The sequence below is a fragment of the Gorilla gorilla genome, chromosome 19 (assembly GCF_029281585.2).
Source record: "Gorilla gorilla gorilla isolate KB3781 chromosome 19, NHGRI_mGorGor1-v2.1_pri, whole genome shotgun sequence".
Lineage (NCBI taxonomy): Eukaryota > Metazoa > Chordata > Mammalia > Primates > Hominidae > Gorilla > Gorilla gorilla.
Window position 1 is genome coordinate 68,940,509 of NC_073243.2, and position 21,686 is coordinate 68,962,194.

The 21,686-nt window shown below is 44.7% G+C and overlaps 1 protein-coding gene across 2 annotated transcripts in view; it reads left to right on the forward strand.

Annotated features, from left to right (window-relative positions):
* LOC129528046 (uncharacterized) overlaps positions 1–21,686 on the forward strand; it is a 134,634-nt gene that overhangs the window by 52,889 nt on the left and 60,059 nt on the right. Inside the window, exon 4 of one of the 2 annotated variants that reach the window (XM_063700439.1) lies at positions 1,592–1,644. The exons of the other annotated variant lie outside the window; for it this stretch is intronic. Within the exon in view, the coding sequence (XP_063556509.1) occupies positions 1,592–1,644 (53 nt within the window). The remainder of the gene's footprint in view (positions 1–1,591; positions 1,645–21,686) is intronic. 2 annotated transcript variants of the gene reach the window in all.

Here is a 21,686-nt window from a genome sequence, read left to right on the forward strand (position 1 = left end):
TTTTTAAGTAAGGAATGTGTTAATGCTCCAAGAAAACATTGTTAATCTGACACAGGGACCCACATGCTTGTCTTGCATCAGTGTTCCTTTGACATTAATGTTTAATTTATAGGCTGGCCACGGTGGCTCATGGCTGTAAAATCAGCACTTTGGAAGGCCTAGGCAGGCGGATATCTTGAGTTCAGGAGTTTGAGACCAGCTTGGGCAACATGGTGAAACCTTGTCTCTATAAAAATACAAAAATTAGCCAGGCATGGTGGTGCACCCCCGTAGTCCCTGCTACTTAGGAGGCTGAGGTGCCAGGAGTCTTGCCAGGCAGAGGTTGCAGTGAGCCAGGATAATGCCACTGCACTCCAGCCCAGATGACATAGCTGGACTGTCTCAAAACAACAACAAACGCAACTGTTTAATTTATAGAGAAACTCTGAGCTAATTTTATCTCTTAAAATGGATCCTTACAAGCTCACACACCCACTTCTTCTGCAATAGTCCCTGGGACTAGAGGGGTTGAATAGTTTTAATTTCTGGACCCATGTCTTATGACGGCAGCTTATTCTGATTTGCATCTTCTCCTAGGTCTGAAGATGAGGCTTCAATTGCTGTCAATGTTTAAGATTTAGCCAGAGTTGGTGACTTTTTTAGATCCAGGAGTCAAACCCGTGTGACTTAGTAGCACAAGGAGTTTAAAAGAAATACAGAAAGTTACATGGATATAATAACCTTAATTTTTACAAATCTTCCCAAAGAAGAAGTGTGGTGGGGAGGTTGGGGAGAAGAGGTTGACGGAGGAAGCAGGTCACAATTGAATTCTTGGCTGTTCCGGGATAGCTGGCACAAGTATGGGGGCCACACAAGAAATAGAAAGTGACAGGACAGGGCCTAGAATATACTGAGCTTAGGGCTTGCAGCGTCTGGGGCCATGGGGCCTCTTCTGCAGAACCCCAGGCCTCTGGCACATGGGGAAGAAAGTGCTGCGCTATCGCTTGTGTCCAGGAAAACCAGGAACTCTTGGACTCAGGAGCCACGAGCTTTTGCAATTTTATACTCTTCTGGCCCTGGGTGTTCCACATAGGTTAGGAACCTGGCTGGTAACATTAATCCTAGAAGCAGATTGCATATGAAAACGGAATTAATGACATTAACATCAAGTTCTATCATCTCTTGTGAAAGCTATCCAGAGTCAAATAGTTTGTCTCAGGGGATGAAAAGAAAAATTAGTACTGGGCCTATGAAGAGAAAGCTGTTCTGGGGGACCCTGGTTTATAGAAAGTTTATCATTTCCCTAAGCCAGATTGCTACTCCTGAGCAGAGACTGGAATTCTGTTCTGCCGGGAGAAAAACGCTTATGGGTGACTATCTATAAATGAACATTTTGGATTTTAGTGAAGAGAATGCAAGAGCGGGTGCCCAGTTCTCTCTCTCTCTCTCTGTAAAATACACATAAAATTTACGATCTTAACCATTAAGTGTACAGTTCATAATGCTTTGCAACCATTGTCATCATCCATCTCCACAACTCTTTGTGTCTTCTAAAAGTGAAACTCTGTATCCTTTAAAGAATAACTCCCCACTTTCCTCTCCCCCATCCCAGGCAACCACCTTTCTGCATTGTGTCTGTGATGATGACTACCCTAAGTACCCCATGTAAGTGGAATCATACAGTATTTGTCTTTTTGTGCCTGGCTTATTTCATTTAGTATAACGTCCCTTAGGTTCATCTGTGATGTAGCATATTAGCATTTCCTTCTTTTTAAAGGCTGACTGTCTATATGTACCATGTCTTGCTTACCCTTTCATGTGTGAATGGACACTTGAGTTGCTTCCTCATCTTTGCTATTATGCGTAATGCTGCTATGAACTTGGGTGTACAAATATCTTCCTGAGACTCTGCTTTTAATTATTTTGAGTATATGTCCAGAAGTGAAATTGCTGGGTCATATGGTAATTCTATTTTTAATTTGTTGAGGAACTTTCTGTTTTCTACATTGGCTGTACCAATTTACATGCTTACAACAGTGCATACATAGGGGTTCCAAACTCCTTATATCCTTGCCAACTCTTATGATCTTTTTTTTTTAATAGTAGCCATCCTAGTGGATACGCAGTGGTACCTGTATCTCATTGCAGTTTTGATTTGCATTTCCCTAAGAATTAGTGATGCTGGACATATTTTTTTCATGTGCTTATTGGCCATTTGTATGTCTTCTTTGGAGAAATGTCTATTTAAGTCCTCTGCCCATTTTTGAAATGGGTTGTTTGTTTTTTAATGATGAGTTTTAGAAAGTGTTAATTTATTCTGGATAGCAACCCTTCATCAGACATATGTTTAAAAATATTTTTTCCCATTGTAGAATTGTATTCAAACTCTATCAGTGGTTATTGGCAAGCAGTCTATTATCAGTGCATTCAGGGCTATTCATTCTTTCTCTACTCCCTCACCACACCCCATTGATCAGTTATTGTTTCAGAAACCAGAAAGTAAGAGGCAAGGGGAAAAGTACACAAGGGAATTTCTGGCAATTTTTCATCTTTAATGATTTTTCTTCCCCCCCCCCCCCACCATTTTTTTTTTAAACTTATTCCATTAGGGTCTTAACGCCTGCCAAAAGAACATTTCTCTCTCTCTCTCTCTCTCTCTCTCTTAAGACGGAGTCTTGCTCTGTCACCAGGCTGGAGTGCAGTGGCACCATCTTGGCTCACTGCAACCTCCGCCTCCCTGGTTCAAGTGATTCTCCTGCCTTAGCCTCCAGAATAGCTGGGATTACAGGTGTGCACCACCACGCCAAGCTAATTTTGTATTTTTATATGGTCTTGATCTCTTGACCTCGTGATCCACCCACCTTGGCCTTCCAAAGTGCTGGGGTTACAGTCATGAGCCACGGTGCCTGGCCGAACATTTCTGTCTTAAATGTATTTTTCTGACAACCCTCTTCCTGTCTGTTGTCCTATCTCCCAGACCTTAGAATGAGATCTTAGGTAAGGAGATCTTACTAATTAACTGCACTGTTATTGCTCATTTTTTTTTGCTTTTGAAAACTAGGTCAGACGAAATTCAAGCTATTTAGAGAGAAGCACAACAGTTTCTCTCACCCCTACTTCACAAGTTGGTAACAATTATGAGACCACAAGTTGGTGACAACTATGAGAAAAATGATAAAACCAGAAAATCAATGTAGTTAAATAAAAGCACATCAGTGCCTACAACATGCAACAAACTCATCAGTCCCTCAAGTGGTCCCTGTTTCATAAGCAAACACGAACTGGAGACATCATAATTGAGGATGAAATGGCAGAAGTATCATCCCGTGATTAAACATGTGAACACTAGCAATGCTCTTACAATTTACTATGAAATGACTGATGATTATTTTCTGCATATGATACAGCCTCAGAACAGTGAGGGAGGCTCAGAGAATGTTGGTGACAGGAAAAGATGGAAATGGTGAGGTGGATATCTTAGTTAATAAAGAGGTGGGGTGAAAGGGGTTTAGAAAGTAGCTTCCAGAGAAGAAAGTCTGAGCTTTCACGCACTACAGAACTAATACTGGGGAAAACTTAGCCCCCAGAATTGCTGGAAAGGAGTAATTAGAATAAAATCCTAGTTAATATTTATTATTTTAAATGGTGCTAGACTATGCTTAAGGAAGGATACCCATTAACCTCACTGATATAATGAGTACTGCAATTATATCTGGTTTTACTAACAATGGGAATGAAACACAAGGATTAAACTAACTTCTGAAAGTCAAAGAGGTGAGAAATTTGAACCACAGCAGGATCACGCCAGAATCCTAACATTTAAACCACCAGCCTACAACAGGCTAGGTATCTGATTTACCATGTCTGATTTCACCTTTGTCCCAGAACTCACTCCCATTCCAAGACTGGGATCCCCAGACCACAGAGGCACCTGTGACTTCCTTAGACTTCCAGGAGACACTGGATAGGAGGCTTAACCTTGTGTGTGGTTTTTCTGGAGTGGGAGGGAGGGGGTGGGAAAGGGAGGAGGGTTTCAGAAAACACTGGTGGTGATGACAGAACAATCTGAAGATGCTAGTAGAGACCCTTAACACACTCTAATAGAAAATGTCTTAGGCCTGCCAAAAGAACATTTTTCTCTTAAATGTATATTTCTGACGTCTTTCTTCCTGTCTGTTGTCCTATCTCCCAACCTTAGAATAAGATCTTAGGGAAGGAGGTCTTGCTAATTAACTGCCCTCTTATTGCTCATCTTTTTGGTTTTGAAAAGTAGGTCAGACAGGGCTGGGCGCCACGGCTAACAACTGTAATACCAGCACTTTGGGAGGCTGAGGCGGGTGGATCACCTGAGGTCAGGAGTTCGAGACCAGCCTGACCAACATGGAGGAACCCTATGTCTACTAAAAAATACAAAATTAGCCAAGCATGGTGGTACATGCCTGTAATCCCAGCTACTCAGGAGGCTGAGGCAGGAGAATCTCTTGAACTGGGGAGGTGGAGGTTGCAGTGAGCCGAGATCACGCCATTGCACTCCATCCTGGGCAACAAAGAAACACTGAAAAAAAAAAAAAAAAAGAAAGAAAGAAAAAGAAAACTAGGTCAGACAAAATTCGAGCTCTTTAGAGAGAAGAACCACAGTTTCTCTCACCCCTAGTACACAAATTGTGACAACTATGAGCCCACCCTGATTAAAGAAAAAGGTATAATTTGACAAGTCTGGAGAAACATAGATAACACTGGTTACTGCATAGAATCAGTAAATATGCTGACTCTAACTTGAAGCACTGTTTTGCACTATAAGTAGAACTAACTCTATAGAGGTTCAGTTTCTCCAGAGGATGATATGGTACTCTCAGCAATGATAACTTTACTTTAGCAATGATAACTAGGAACTTATGCTGCAGTGTAGGCTCTCTTTAAGTTGACTTACCTGGACATTTTCGTAAGGAATCTCAAATTAGACTTTTAAAAGCGTCCAGATGCTAGGAAACCAAACCAGGATCTTGCTATCATACTTTGCCTGCAATACCTAGAGATTTGGATGAATTCTCCTTCTGTTAAGATTCTCCAAATATCCTGATGTTCCTGGTCCTGTCAGGAAGTGACAATTCTTACTCACCTGTAAGGAAAGGAACCCTTTTAAACCAGGACAATTTTTCATGTCTGAGGGTGTTTCTGTTCCTAAAAACCATGAGGGAAATAAAACAGTGATATTACATGCAACATGGTAACTCTAAATCCTTGTTCTACCAGTAGAAATATAATATCTCTAGGGATTAAGCCCGGTCTCCAGAATTTACCCAAGACCATAGGAAAATAACATCCAGATGTTTTTAAAAAGCACCCACAGGATGAGCTGAGGGTCTCTCAGTATACAGGAAACTGTCACAAAGTGTGCCTTCTTTTCTTTTGAAGCAGTAAAAGAAGTTCTCATAATGCCTGAGGCTTTGCTCAAAACGCATGAGATATGGCCCAGCTTTATAGTTGTTGTCATGCTACCTTACATGCATGTAAATCTGTTAAGGCTAACTCAATTAGTGTTCTCTCTCTCCATTGGGTACTCAGGGGCCTTTTCGTTGTCAGGATTGTTTTATTTCTCCCACAGTGGATATATTCTTCTCCTTTCTTTCCTTCTAAATGGATTATTCTTAGAAGCAGTCATAGACAGGGCTTCCCAGAAGATGGTTCCATGTGATCAAGCAAACAGTTGTGTTCAGGGTGGGTTCAGTTCATAGAACCTAATGTTCACACAAGTAGTAGAGGATTCTCTTTTTAAAAAAGATGGTTGGGTGCGGTGGCTCACGCCTGTAATCCCAGCACTTTGGGAGGCCAAGGCAGGTGGCTCTCCTGAGGTCAGGAGTTCAAAACCAACCTGACCAATGTGGCAAAGCTCTGTCTCTACTAAAAATACAAAAATTAGCCGGGCATGGTGGTAGGCACCTGTAATCCCAGCTACTGGGAGGCTGAGGCACAAGAATCACTTGAATCTGGGAGGTGGAGGTTGCAGTGAGCCGAGATACCGCCACTGCACTCCAGCCTGGGCGACAGAGTGAGACTCCAACTCAAAAAAAAAAAAAAAAAGAAAAGAATAAAAATTTACAATACAAAATTACAGACCTGTTCGAAGGACTCCTAAAAGCTAAGCTTCCTTACCTGCATGGGTAATTTGCCTGTGGCCCTGCATGATACCCCACATAGGCCAATGAGGTAGCACAGCATTGAATTGCCCCTTACCCCTTCCTGTTCCACTTCCCTCTCTTAAATTCCACTTTCTTAAAAAAAAAAAAAAACTACTTTTGAATTAAAAAGTCTCACATAAGTTTTCACTTTAGCTAATGCTTCCTAGGGAAGCCAGACCAATAAAATATGCTGCTCTGCTTACCTTATATGCTTTGACTTTTTTCCTCTGCTGTCTGAATCCCCAATAATTCAATCTATCTGTATTGAAAAGATAATGAGGATGCCTACAAATGTGGAATGATTCAGATTAATATTGACCTTTGAACAGCCTGAATGAGACCTCTTGCCAGAAATTAAAAAGTCTGCTTGAGTGGGGCAGAAAAATACATTAAAAGGCCTTTTTAAGTATCAAGCAAGTATGAATATTTGTAAGCCCATTTTGTTTATTACTCTTTACAATTTCCCATTTTTGGTCAGCCAATGTCTCTCATGATCACAGATGTTAAAAATTATGAATAATGTATTAGCATACTGAATCCAGCAATATATATATTTTAAAAATACATCATGATCTAGTGGGATTTACTCCAGGAACTCGCATTTGAAAATCAATCAATATTATTCACCGCATTAACAGTAAAAAGAAATAAAACTGCATGATAATATCAGTAGATGTAGAAAACCTTTTTAAAAGTTAACCTCTCTTCATTATTAAAACAAAAAATATCTTAACAAATTAGAAAAAGTGGATTCCTTTATTTATTTAAAAGTGTATCTATAAGAGACGTACGCTTAATATTCCACTTTGAAAGAAAGAAAAATATTTTACCCCAAAATATATTTCTTTGACATATTTTGAGATGGCTGTCAGAGGCAGCAAAAGAAGTAGCCCTGCAAAGCCATCGTGCATTGATATATACAGGCCTTCTCTTTTCCAGATGTAGGAAGGATTAATGAGAGTCTGACACCTTTAAAGGTCTTAAGGAAACAGTTCTCTGAGGGCTGCTATCTGTGAGGTTTCATGTACATAACAAGACTACCATTGCTAGCAGACCTCATCTTCTCTCCCTCCTATAACCAGTTCCGCCATGATCCACTTCTTTCTGTAACCTCAAGATGGTATATAAGCTCCTGCACCTCACTGGGGGGTTGGGCAATCATACATTTTGTATGTGTTTTCCCCTGTTAATCTTCTGTTTTTGCGAGTCGATTTTACAACAAACTTTCAGAGTGCTAAGAGAAAGATTTCCCTTGGCCCCTAGAAATTTGGTGTTGTGAGCAGGAACCCAAAGGTTGGCTCTTTTGGAAGCCCACAGTTGAGGAAAACCAGGAGCTAATCAGCCAGCCTAAGGATAAGAATTTCTTACCAGTCACATTCCAGGCCCCTCTCTGTGGAATTTGGTCAAGTAGACAGTAAATATTACTCTTTGTTCATTTTTCCTGTCCAAAATTTTGACTGATGGGAGAAAAGAATTTGTGTGACCAGTGCTGGTGTATTGACTATGGTGTACTTTCTGGTACTTTGTGGTAAGAATCATATTGTTTCATCCATTTCCTCCTAGAGTAGTCTTTTCTTTGTCTTTCTCTTTCTGTGTTGTTCTGTCATAAAGAGGTGTACAGGTTGAGGTTTTTCTCTCATCTCGTTTTGTTTTATTTGAGATGGAGTCTTGCTCTGTTGCCCAGCCTGGAGTGCTGTGGTGCGATCTTGGCTCACTGCAACCTCTACTTCCTGGGTTTAAGCAATTCTCCCACCTCAGCCTCTCAAGTAGCTGAGATTACAGCTGCGTGCCACCATGCCTGGCTCATTTTGGTATTTTTAGTAGAAACGGGGTTTCACCATGTTGGCCAGGCTGGTCTCAAACTCCTGACCTCAAGTGATCTGCCCACCTCGGCCTCTCAATGTGCTGGGATTACAGGCGTGAGTGTTTTGTTTTGTTTTTTAAGAGACAGCGTCTTACTCTGTCACCCAGGCTAGAATGCAGTGGTGCAATCAGAGTTCACTGTAACTTCAAACTCCTGGGCTCAAGCCATCCTCCTGCCTTAGCCTCCCCAGTAGCTAAGACTACAGGCACATGCCACCATGCCCAGCTAATCTTTTAAAAATATTTTTATAGAGATGGGTCTCCCTACATGCCCAGGCTGCTCATGAACTCCTGGCCTCTCAAAGCACTAGGATTACAGGTGTGAGCCACCATGCCTGGCCTGACATAATCAATATGCCAGAGGTATATTGATATATTGGCATACTGGGGTGGTGTATTCTGGTGTCTTACAGTCGCATTTTGAGGGAGTGTGTCCAGAATAATCAACTCAGAATTTAGGTTGCTATCTTGAACTGGAGTGTTAGGGAGAAGGGACACAGTAAAATCACATGTACCCCTATGTTAGAAGATGGGTCTTAAATTTACACTAAAAGTTGATTTAACACTGAATGGTAAAATTACATTTCTCTATTCAGCCACAGGCAGAGCTGTACAAACTCATACTTCCCTAAGTGAGGGTGTGCATCTACAAAATGGAAATGAGAAGCAAGCCCAGTACAAAGCCTGTGCTTGCCGCAGTTTTCAGTTGAGAATGAAATCAGATAAAGCACAAAATACAGTTGGCACAGTGTCTGTCACAAATAATGATTTTTGTGCCGTGAACCACTCAATATGTGAGGAGAAGTAAAAGATGAGGCAAGAAGCTGAAAGTATTTATGATAAATTGAACCTTATAAAAAACCAGAGGAGTGAGGAATATGATTTTGCCACTTGCCCAACCATTTCAATCTATTGAACTACATTGTGAAAAAACAAATACGATCATTTAGAAGTCAGGAGTTCAAGACCAGACTGGACAAAATGGCGAGACCCCCTCTCTACTAAAAATACAAAAAAATTGCTGAGCATTGTGGCTGGTGCCTGTAATCCCAGCTACTTGGGAGGCTGAGGCTGTTGCGGGAAGTCAGGGACCCCAAAAGGAGGGACCGGCTGAAGCCATGGCAGAAGAACGTGGATTGTGAAGATTTCATGGGCATTTATTAGTTCCCCAAATTAATACTTTTATAATTTCTTATGCCTATCTTTACTGCAATCTCTAAACATAAATTGTGAAGATTTCAAGGACACTTATCACTTCTCCAATCAATGCCCTTGTGATTTCCTATGCCTGTCTTTACTTTAATCTCTTAATCCTGTCATCTCATAAGCCAAGGAGAAGGTATGTCGCCTCAGGACCCTGTGATAATTGCATTAACTGCACAAATTGTAGAGCATGTGTGTTTAAACAATATGAAACCTGGGCACCTTGAAAAAAGAACAGGATAACAGCAATGTTTAGGAAACAAGAGAGATAACCTTAAACTCTGACCGCCGGGAAAAAGCCAGGCGGAACAGAGCCATATTTCTCTTCTTTCAAAAGCAAATGGAAGAAATATTGCTGAATTCTTTTTCTCAGCAAGGAACATCCCTGGGAAAGAGAATATGCACCCGAGGGTGGGTCTATAGATGGCCCCCTTGGGTGTCGCCGTCTTCTATGGTGGAGACTGTAGGGATGAAATAAACCCCAGTCTCCCATAGTGCTCCCAGGCTTATGAGGAAGGGGAAATTCCAGCCTAATAAATTTTGGTCAGACCAGTTGCTCTCAAAACCCTGTCTCCTGATAAGATGTTATCAATGACAGTGGTGCCCAAAACTTCATTAGCAATTTGAATTTCACCCCCGTCCTGTGGTCCTGTGATCTCGCCCTGCCTCCATTTGCCTTGTGACATTCTATTACCTTGTGAAGTATGTGATCTTTGTGACCCACACCCTATTTGTACACTCCCTCCCCTTTCGAAAGTCCCTAATAAAAACTTGCTGGTTTTACAGCTTGTGGGGCATCACGGAACCTACTGACATGTGATGTCTCCCCTAGACACCCAGCTTTAAAATTTCTCTCTTTTGTACTCTGTCCCTTTATTTCTCAAACTGGCTGACACTTAGGGAAAATAGAAAAGAACCTATGTGACTACTGGGGCAGGTTCCCCGATATGAGGCATCAGAATAGGTTCAAGCTATTGAACCCGGGAGGCAGAGGCTGCAGTGAGCTGAGATCACACCACTGCACTCCAGCCTGGGCAACAGAGCCAGACTCTGTCTCTAAATAAATAAATAAATAAATATTAAAAAATTACAACTCCAATCTCCATGCTATTTCTAAGAGGTAAATAAACTAAAATGGCACTTCAGGTTTAAAATAAAGGAGTGGATATCTGAATTTAATCAATTCTAGAGTAAATATTTTTCTCACTTTAGTGTCTCTGAAACAGGTATATATTTTTAAATGGGTAGCCTCCTACCATTATGATACTTTAATTTGCAGCATTTTCTCCTGTTAATGGTATACTAATAATGTCTCAGGTGACCCCTTCTTAAAGAGTTCCTAATCTCGGCTTTATTTTTATTTCATTTTATTTTTTGAGACAAAGTCTCAGTCTGTCACCCAGGCTGGAGTGCAGTGGTGCCGTGAAGGATCATCGTTCACTGCAGCCTGGACCTCCTGGGCTCAAGAGATCCTCCCACGTCAGCCTCCTTGGTAGCTGGGACTACAGGCACCCGCGACTGCATCCAGCTAATTTTTAAAATTGTTTGTAGTGGCAGGGTCTTGCTATGTGCTTCGGGTGGTCCTGAACGCCTGGGTTAAAGTGATCCTCCCGCCTGGGCCTCCCAAAGTGCTGGGATTACAGGAGTGAACTATGGCTCCCGCTCAGCTTTGCCACTAAAATGCTCTGCTGGGTGGAAATGAAGAGTGCGAAGCAGTGGGTGGGGCTTTTCTTTTACAAAGGCTCCGCCTGGGCTGTTCCTTCTGGTGAAGTGCTTGTAACTTTTTAGGTGGAAACAATGCCATTTTTCCTTTGTTCTCCCGTTCCTAAGACCAGGGATGAGCGTTCCCGCATCATCTCCCAACCTCACCCTGAAGATACCATGCAACAAATTCCATCCTTTTCTGGTTGAACCTGGGCAGAGGACAGGTCCAGAGGAGCTTAGAAAAGGGCCTTCACAGGTCAGGAGATCCAATATGAAGTCGCAATTCTCACCCACTCCCAAGACATTTGCCTTGATCTTCCCCTCCCACCATACTATGTCTGCTAGCTAGTTTCTCCCTGGTATTTGAGGATCCTCCAATTTGAGGATTTGAGGATCCTCCAATTGCCTCGTGGTCTTAGGATCATCGTTAACTGCATCCTGGACCTCCTGGGCTCAAGAGATCCTCCCACCTCAGCCTCCCTGGTACCTGGGACTACAGGCACCCGCGACGGCATCCGGCTAATTTTTAAATTTTTTTGTAGTGACAGGAACGCTCCCGGTAGGGTCTGTAGGTCTCTTGTGAGGATTTCATGTGGATGTGTAGATTTTTCGGGAAATGTGAAAGCTTAGGGAAAAGGGACGTTTTTCTTCCGGGCAGAGGCAGTTCCATATTTCCTATGGGGAAGGAGTTTTTAGCTCCACTCTGACTGAAAAGTAGGAAAAAGAGGGAATTCAAGCGCTTGAAAATTCGCCTGCTTTGCATTTCCCGAAAGACAGAGAAAACGTCAGTGATCCATTTCACAGATCAAGGGTACAGAAAAGTGTAGAGCAGTTTGAGATGTTTATTGGGCTTGGAGAGGTAGCGGACTTTTGCCATCATTACCACCTTCTGAGCTGGAGTCTTGCCGTCCATTTTTCTCTCCTGCTGTCTTTCATCTACTATCCCCAAATATCAAGGATATCAGACAGTTAATCATCAGAATAAAGGAGCGGTTCCCACAGAGTTACATCCCGCAGAAGAGGTACGGGACCGAGAGAGTGGGGGGTCAGGCCTGAAGTCGAGGTCAAAAAACGCTGTGCCTTTCATTATCCTCGGAAACCTAGGCCGACTTTCCAGTTTGGAAGGGAAGAGTTGTCCGCCCCTTCTGTAGGATCCTGAGAGCTCTGGACGGGGAGGAGACTCTGGGACCGAGGGGTGGCCTGGGAGAGCCCCGCCACGGAGGTTGGAAGGGTGTTTCCTGCGTAGGCAGCTGTTGGCAATCAGAATGGTTTTTACTTTGTTCCTGCAACCAGCCCCATCCACTTGGTTCTGGGTCCCTAAACTGCCTCCTCTTCTCATGCACTATGCACTGGGTTGAATGCAGGAACAATACAGACTTCCCTCCCAGCACGGTGGCTCATGCCTGTGATTCTAGCACTTTGTGATTTTAGTCCGCCCAGGCGGACGGACTGCTTGAGCTCAGGAGTTCGAGAACAGCCTAGGCAACAAAACGAGACCCTACAGAAACTACAAAAAATTAGTCGGGTGTGGTGTCAGCTGCTCCACAGGCTGAGGCGGGAGGATAGCTGGAGCCCAAGAAGGCGAGGCTGCACTGAGCAGTGATCACGCCACTGCACCAGCCTGGGCAACAGAGCAAGATACTGTTAAAAAAAAATAAAGAAAAAAGAAATAAAGAGAAAAAGAAAAAAATGAAAGAGAGAAAGAAAGAAGAAAGAAAAAGAAAGAATGAAAGAAAGAAAAAGAAAGAAAGAAAAGAAAGAAGCAGAAATAAAAATATAACAGACTTCCCTAAGCCCGAAAAACAGCCTTGGAAATCTAGAGTGGGTAGAGGCCGCAGCACTTTGGTAGCACGGAGCGCACCATGGGTCCATCGCTGCACGGCTCCTTTCCCTGCGCCAGCGGTTTCTTTCTTTTTTTGAGACGGAGCTCACTCTGTCTCCCAGGCTGTAGTGCAGTGGCGCGATCTTGGCTCACTGGAACCTCTGCCTCCTGAGTTCAGCCTCCGGAGTAGCTTCTGCCTCAGCCTCCGGAGTAGCTGGGATTACCGGTGTCTGCCACCACGCCCGGCTAATCTTTTGTATTTTAGTAGAGATGAGGTTTCACGTTGTTGGCCAGGCTAGTCTCCTGATCTCAAGTGATGCGCCCACCTCGGCCTCCCAAACTGCAAGGATTATAGGCGTGAGCCGCCCCGGTCGGCCGTGGCGCCGGCGGTTTCTCATTGCCATTGCTACTCCTTTGTCAGCGACAGCGGATGCTCTCTGGCGGCAACATTCTTTGCGCCAAAAGTTGTTTTTTGCAACAGCACAGGCATTTGCTGCGGGCAGGTGCTCGCCGGGTCCCAGTGCCGCTGGTTCCCTTCCCCACTCCCACAATCTAATCTGTTTAGGGAGCCAGAGGTTTCCCCGCGGCACTCTGCCTGTAGCGTCCGGCGAAGCCGGGGAATCCGCTGGAGGCAAGGCTGGTTTCACTGAGTCCGGCGTTTCTCCGTACCCGCACTGCTCTGCGCTCTGTGCTGGCCCAGGCGGGTCTCAGCACTGCTAGGTGCCGGGTAAAGGCATTTGTCTGTTGTGGGTAGGATAGCCGTTAACGGAGGACTAAAAGTTTCTAGCAGAGCCCAACTGGCGGTTTCTTGATCATATAACCACTAGTTCCGCGGAGCTGGATGTACTTCAGTGGCAGTGCATGTTTCTCTGTGGCATCCCCACAGCTGCCGTGAAAACTGCGGTGTTTCACTGGCACCACTGCCACGTGGGTCACGTTCTTCAGTGGCTGCGCGGTTCCCTGCATCGAAGTCGCCTGTTTCTGATCCGCGCTTTCTCCCGGATGGCCGACCAGACGGTTTTCTGCTAGTTGTGCTACACATAGTTTCCTGGTCTCCGTGCGCCGCTTTCTCCATCCGAGACCCTCTAGTGCCGGTGTCACGGTCGCAGCACATGGAGTTTCCATTGGCTGTTTTGCCTGTGGCGCGGAGTCGGCGGTTTTTCTGCCACAGCACTTGTCGTACGGAGTTTCTCGGTGGCCGAACCTCTCTTTTTTCTCAGAGTCGATGGTTTCTTGGTGACGGCGCCATTGGCTGCGTCAAAACGAATGTTGTCCTTGACAACCCCGCCGGCTGGCGTCACTCGCAGGCTCCTGGCACCACCATTTCGCCAGCCGAGGTCTCTTGGTCGCGGCACAGCTCGTTGGTCTGCGCCTCCATTTTCTCAGTGGCCGCAGCACCCAGGTTGCAGATGTGAGGGATTCGGTGTCGCAGCTGCCCCAGTTGCGCCGAGCCTGGAGTTATCGGGCGGCGGCGGCGCTGGGCTGGGGCAGCCAGCCGCTCCTCGGGGCCGGTGGCAGGGGAGCTGCCGGGGCGCCTTCTCTTCCCAGCGCCGCCGCACGGACTGCGGCTCGGCCTCCAGAACCCAGTCGGGTGGCTGCGCTGCTGGGGTTTCTGTGACAGGACCCCACGGTTTCGGGTGTCGTTGGCTTCTTGGTCCTAGCAAGTTTCTATTTCGCGGTGCCTGCGATTTCTACCCCTTGTTCAAGTCGTGGAATAGTCACAATGTGATTTCTCAGCGCAAGCAAGTTCCGACTTAGGACAAACACCGGTCTGGCCCTGGCTGCGATTTCTAGGTAGTAGGAAGTTACTGTTTCATCGTAAGGAGGCTGAGTCACCCTGTGACTCATATCTCAGCAATTCCGGGTTTCCTGTAGCCTCGGAATTCTAATCCTAACAACCCCGGGTTAGCCCTGCCTCAAGTTCCTTAGTCATTGCAAGTTTCTTACTAGTAAGCTCTGCTTTAGCTGCGCAGGAGACGTTTAACTCCTGTAGAAATCTGGGTACCAGCGAATGAGGTTTTTTTTTTTGCTTAGCGATGACCGGTTTAGCAGGGCCTGGGAGCTCTTATACTAAATTTGGTTTCACAATAGCGGGTCCCGCCTTAGCTAGGCCTGTGTTTTTTAAACTCCCCTGGAAGTCAGGAAATGCAGGCAAACGGGATTTTTCAGTTTTGCCAAGCCCCGTTTGACAATAGGAAGTCCCGCCGAAAGCGACTTTTTTTTTCTACCATTTTATAGTCCAAGCTGAACAGGTTTAACCATGACTGTTATTTATTTATTTACTTAATTTGGTAGGAAATTTAGACTTAGGTGTAACATGTACTGGTTTAGATCGGATAGGGATATCCTAATCGTAGGATTGCATTACAAACATTTGTAGTTTCTTCTTTGTAGGAATGGTTGTCAGTAATTTTTGCTTATTTTTTAATTGTCTTTTTGTGTCTTGCTCTGAGAACGACATTACCGATGTGCTTGCCTTTCATTTCTATTTGCATTTTAGGCTTCTATTATTTTTAAATTGTATTTCTAGTTAAAGGTTATGTATTTTTTTCTACTGATTTTAAATGTCTCAGCTTCGTGCTCCTTGACTTGCATGCTCAGGACGCGGGGAGCCGATCTCGGTCTCAGACTTGCTGCTGCCAGGTCCGGGGTTCTGTCTGGCGACTCCGCTTCTTATGCGGAGCTGTCGGTTTTGCGTCAGCACTTTTGCCAGTAGCGCCCACTGGGCGTTTTCTCAATTGGTGCACAATTCTTAGCGCCCAACAGGACGTTTCATGTTTTCGGGGCCCGTAAATTCTCTGTGCTGTCTCTTTCTGGGTCCTAGCAACGCTAATATCTCGTAGGAACTTCCTGAACCCCTTTTTACGGTGCAGACCGGTGACTGCACCCAGCCGCTGTGCTCTCTAGTAATTCCATAGCACCGTTAGCCAGGGCTTTTTCTCTCACAGCACATTACAACGGGTTAAAACCCATTAAACGACTTAAAACACAGTAAGATGCCACAACACATTTTTCTGCCACAACACATTTAAACACAGTCAGTTCATTTCTCCAGACAGGACTCCTATCTAAGAGCCCGCAGTTTCTTTCTAGCAGCACCATTTATGGCACCTAAATGGACATTTGTTTGGCAACACCAGGGCAATCCGCTGGGTGTCTGCTCTTGCTGAGTCCCAGCTCAGCCAGATTATTGTTAGCGAGGTCCTTAGAAGTGCCGAGCCCTAGCGGACAGTTTCCTGGTGGCAGCAATGCTCATTTCCCGGACACAGGTGGTTCTTGGCCTCTGAAGCTCTCTTTAATCCCTGCGTTCTGTAGGGCTACTTCTCTGTACGGTTTGCTTAGTGTCAGTTTCATTTCGTTTTCTTTTCTCGCTGTTTTTCCGTCGGAATTACGGTTTGTTTTGGTTCTATATACTTTCTAAAATTTTATTGTTTTTCATTTGTGTACTAATTTTGGTGCATTTATTACTATTGAGTTTCATATTTAGCTTGCCTCCGCCCACGAGCTCCGGAGACATAAATACCCAGGCTGATGGTAGTGCTGAAGTGTATTATAGTAAGGTTAAATTTCCTGCAATTGATAACTGTACTGTGCTACTGTGTAAGCTTATGTAAGACAATATCCCTGTTCTTGGGAAATGCACACTAAATATTAAAGTTTACTGGCCATAAGTTGTACAATGTTTTTACAATTAAAAAAAATTTTGCTCTGTCGCCCAGGCGGGTGCAGTGGTGTGATCTCGGCTCACTGCAACCTCTGCCTCCTGAGTTCAAGCAATTCTTCTACCTCAGCCTCCCAAGTAGCTGGGATTACAGGTGCATGCCACCAAACCCGGCTAATTTTTGTATTTTTGGTAGAGATGGAGTTTCACTATGTTGATTATGCTGGTATCGAACTCCTGACCTCAGGTGATCCAACGGCCTTGGCCTCCCCAAGTGCTGGGATTACAGGTGTGAGCCACCGCACCCAGCCTAATTTTTTTATTCTTGTGGAGACAGGATCTAACTCTATTACCCAAGTTGGTTTTGAACACCTGACCTCCAGGGGTCCTCCTGCCTTGGCCTCCCAAAGTGCTGTGATTGCAAGCATGGGCCACCATAGCCAGACTATTTTTGACTTTACTTAAAATAATTCAATACCCTGAGCTCCAGGGGGAACAAAGCGAGGTAATAAATTACTACTCCATATCTCTGAACAGCTGGTGTCTTTCAGTGCCTAAACACAAACAGAAGCCCAGAGGCAAAAGTAGCTCTCCAGTGCAGTCCATAATGGTTACTTCTTGCAAGATAGAGCTGGCTGAAGACTGGTAAACAGATCTAGTGCGGCAAACTGATGTTAGCTAGCAGTGTCTTTATATTGATCAATGTATTCACGATGATAAGTTTTTTTTTTTTTTTTTTGAGAAAATTTTTGCTCTGTCACCCAGGTTGGCATGCAGTGGCCTGATCTTGGCTCACTGCAACCTCCACGTCCTGGGTTCAAGTGATTCTTGTGATTCAGCCTCCTGAGTAGCTGGGATTAGAGGCGCGCACCACCACGCCTGGCTAATTTTTTGTATTTTTAGTAGAGATGGGGTTTTGCTATGTTGGCCAGGCTGGTCTTGAACTCCGGGCCTCAAGTGATTCACTCACCTTGGCCACCCAAAGTGCTGGGATTACAGGAGTGAGCCACCCCACCTGGCCCACAATGGTAACTTTTTAAAATGATCTAAAACCAACTCTATACTAATAAATTCAACAAGTTAGATAGAATGGATCAACCCTGCAAGATCCACAGTCATCGTTAATGATATTGAATTCATGGTCAAAAAATCTTCCAAAAAACAAACCTAGAGTTTCTTACAATTTCACTGACTAATTTTTACCAAATATTTAAAGAATAAATAAGTTGAATTCTACATGACTTATTCTAGTAAATAAAAGAATATGGAATACTTCCCGATTTATTTTATGAGATCAGCACTTTCCTGGCACACACAGTACGCTAAGAGAAAACTACTGACCAATATTGCACCTAAGCATAGATGCAGAAATCCTCACCAAAATACTAGCAAATGGCTGTCAGAAATATATGTTAAAGAACAGTACCATGCCTTGGGCCAGGCACAGTGGCTCACGCCTGTAATCCCAGCACTTTGGGAGGCGGAGGCCGGCGGATCACGAGGTTAGGAGATCGAGACCATTTTGGCTAACACAGTGATACCCTGTCTCTACTAAAAAAAAAAATACAAAAAATTAGCCAGGGGTGGTGGTGGGTGCTTGTAGTCCCAGCTACTTGGGAGACTGAGGCAGGAGAATGGCGTCAACCCGGAAGGCGGAGCTTGCAGTGAGCCGAGACCGCACCACTGCACTCCAGCCTGGGCAACAGAGCGAGACTCCGTCTCAAAAAAAAGAAAACAAAAACAAAAACAAAAAACAATACCACGCCCAAGTAAGATTATTCCAGATGGAGGGCTAGTTTAATGCTCGAAAGTCAAATAATATAATTTGCCTTATTGATAGCCTAGATGAGAAACACCGTATAATCCTATCAAATGATGCACAAAAAGCACTTAAAATCTATACCATTTATGATTTAAAATTTAAAAACCAACTCTCAGCATCATGGGAATAGAGGGAATTTCCTCAACCAAAAAAAATCTACAAAAACCTATAGCAAACATTGTATGTAATAATGACAGACTCAACGTTTTTCCCATGGAATCAGGAACAAGCCACAAATATCCACTCTCACCATTTCTATTCAACAATGTACTGGAATTGTTTGCCACTGCAATAAAGTGAGAAAATGTGTTAAAAATCATAAAAATTGGAAGCGAAACAATGAAAATATCCATACCTGCAGAATATGAGTCTATGTAGAAAATCTTAAGGAGTCTAAAAGAAAAGTTCCAGCACTCATGAGTGAGTTTAGCAAGTTCTCAAGATATAACAGTGCAAACCTTCAGAGGGAAAAGTTCCAGGGACTTGGAACAAGAGAATTTCCTGCACTAAGTTCTCAGGCCTGCTCCCTGTTAACCACATTTCCTGTAGGCCCAGCCTGTGAGTCACCTGCCATGCACAACCCCTGGCTGATCCCTCCAGTCTCGGGATAAGACACACTACTTCTGCCCTGCAATCAGCAAACCTAGGCGACCCAGAGTCCCGTGCCAGTCCTGGCACCAGCAACCAGCCGCCCCGCTCCTATGCCCCATCCTTACCAAACTTCATCAGCAGGAACCCAGGTAACAGGAATTTAACATTTGTGTCCTATTTTATTTTATTTTATATTTTTGAGACAGAGTTTTGTTCTTGTTGCCCAGGCTGGAGTGCAATGACACCATCTCGGCTCACTGCAACCTCTGCCTCAGGGTTCAAGCGATTCTCCTGCCTCAGCCTCCCGAGTAGTTGGGATTACAGGCATGCGTCACCATGCCCTGCTTATTTTGTATTTTTAGTAGAGACGGGGTTTCACCATGTTGGTCAGGCTGTTCTCGAACTTCTGACTTCAAGTGATCCACCTGACTGGGCCTCCCAAATTGCGGGGATTACCGGCGTAAGCCACCGCGCCCGGCCACATTTGTGAACAATTTTATTGAGAAGGGGAAAGAAAATGGCACAAACTGATTTGAAGGCAAAACTTCTTCCATCGCGTTTGAGAGAACTCAGGTGTTACTGTAACATCATCTGTTACAAGACGATCGTCAATGGAAGGATCTCAGCGAAAATCTCAGGGCTCAGGACATCAAAGGCGGTGGTGGACACCTTCTTAGGGCGTCTGCCCTCAAGCGCATGCAATCTGCAGCCAGCAGTCTTGGAACTTCGGTTGGTGGCTTCGGCGGGACAGTAGTAGGCTGACACTCTGAAAGGTCTCCTCGGACGGACGTCTCCGGCCCCAGTCGTCTGTCCACGAAGCAAGGGGCGAGTTGAGAGGGATGCTGCGGGGGCAGGCGTCCGTTGGGACCCTCTGCAGTCTCCAGCTCTCCAGAGGGCGCCTGCGGCTACCCCTATTTGCCGGCGCCGGATTCAGAGCGGGCGACTTTGAGCCCCTCCTCAAAGTGCGCTGCGGTCTGGGAAAGAGATCTTTTCGCCTGCAGTTTCAGCAAAGAAGCACTCAGGCAGCGAAAAGTAGGTCGCAGTGGAACCTAGGAGGCTGTCCCAAGAGAGCTCGCAGTGGTAAGGACAGGAAGGGAGCATTCAGGACACCGAATTTACTGAGCTCAGGGCTGGAGGCGGCTGGCCGCGCCGCCTCCTTTGTGGAATCCCCGGCCTGCCAAACTCCGAGGGGAGACAGCAACTTCATCGCGTCCTTCTTTCACCAGCTGACACCCGGTATCTGGGACTCAGAAATCAACATCTTTTGCGTTTTTATACTCTTCTGGTCTCATGAGCGGTCCAAATTAGATTACAGGGAGGTGGGTGGGAAGCTTAATCTTAGGAGCAAATTACATCAAGACATGGAATTAATGAGATTTACGTAAAGTCCTATCATCTGGGATGAAGTTATCTAGTTAAATACTTTGCTTTAGAAATTGAAAAGAAAAAGTACTGACTTCTTGTGCAAGGAAAGCTGTTTTGGGGGACCCTGGTTAGAACGTTCATTATTGCCTCCAAATGCATTGCTAGTACTGGAGCAGACTGGATTCGTTTCTGCTCCAGAGCAATGCTTGTCAGATGCCTAAAGATGGGGATGTTACTGAGGAGGAGGCCAGGGTAGTTGCCCATTTTTAAAATCAAAAGATCATTTTTGTGGTATTTCATTATATTATTATTCTGTGATATGTTGACCTTTTTACATTTTAATTTTAGATTCAGAGGGACATGTGTAGGTTTGTAACAAAAATGTATTGCGTGATGCTGAGGCTTCTATTGACCCCATCACCCAGAGAGTGAACATAGTCCCCAGTGCGAAGTTTTTCAGCCTCTACCTCCCTATGTCCCTCCTTCCCTCCTTTTGTAGTCCCCAGTTGTCTATTGTTCTCATCTTTATGTCCCCGTACACCAGGATTAGCTCCCACTTATAAGTGAGACGAACATGCAATATTTGTTTCTGCATTAATTTGCTTAGGATAATTGTATCCTTACAGAATAGTTTGAAGTTGAAGTTAGGTAATGTGATGCCTCGGCTTTTTTTTTTTTTTTTTTTTTTAACCGGGTTTTTCTCTGTAGATCAGGTGGGAATGCAGTGGCATGCTCTTGGCAGCCTCGAGCTGCAGGCTCCCCTCTCAGCCTCCAGAGTAGCTCCAAAGTAGCTGGGAAAACGAGCGTGTGCCCCCATGCCTGGCTAATTTCTGTTTGTAGTTTTTCTAAAGATGGGGTTTCTCCATGTTGCCCAGGCTGGTCGTTGCCCAATTTTTGTTTTCTTTTGTTTTTTTTGCCCAATTTTTATTTTCTTTTGTTTTTTTTTTTTTGAGACGGAATCTCGCTGTGTCTCCCAGGCTAAAGTGCAATGGTGCGGTCTCCGCTCACTGCAACCTACACCTCCCGGGTTCAAGTGATTCTCCTGCCTCAGCCTCCGGAGTAGCTGGGACTACAGGCACGTGCCACCACACCTGGCTAATTTTTTTTTGTATTTTTTTTTTTTTTTAGTAGAGACAGGGTTTCGCTGTGTTAGCCAAGATGGTCTTAGTCTCCTGACCTCGTGATCTGCCCGCCTTGGCCTCCCAAAGTGCTGGGATTACAGGTGTGAGGCACCGTGCCCGGCCCCCAATTCTTACTGTGGTCTTTCACTCTCCCAGTTTTGTCATCTACTGTTGAATTGCTAAATTTAAAGTATTGCAGAATTTGGGTGTATGTGTGCAATAACATACAAGGGAGCAGACAAGGCACACAATGGCCTGGGCTCAGGGTTGGTAGCCTCTGGAGTCCTAGAGCCTGGTCTGTTGAATCCCAGGCCTGCTGCACCCCAGAAGGAAAGTGCTGCATCATTGCGTCCATCTCACAACTAGTGACAGAGTA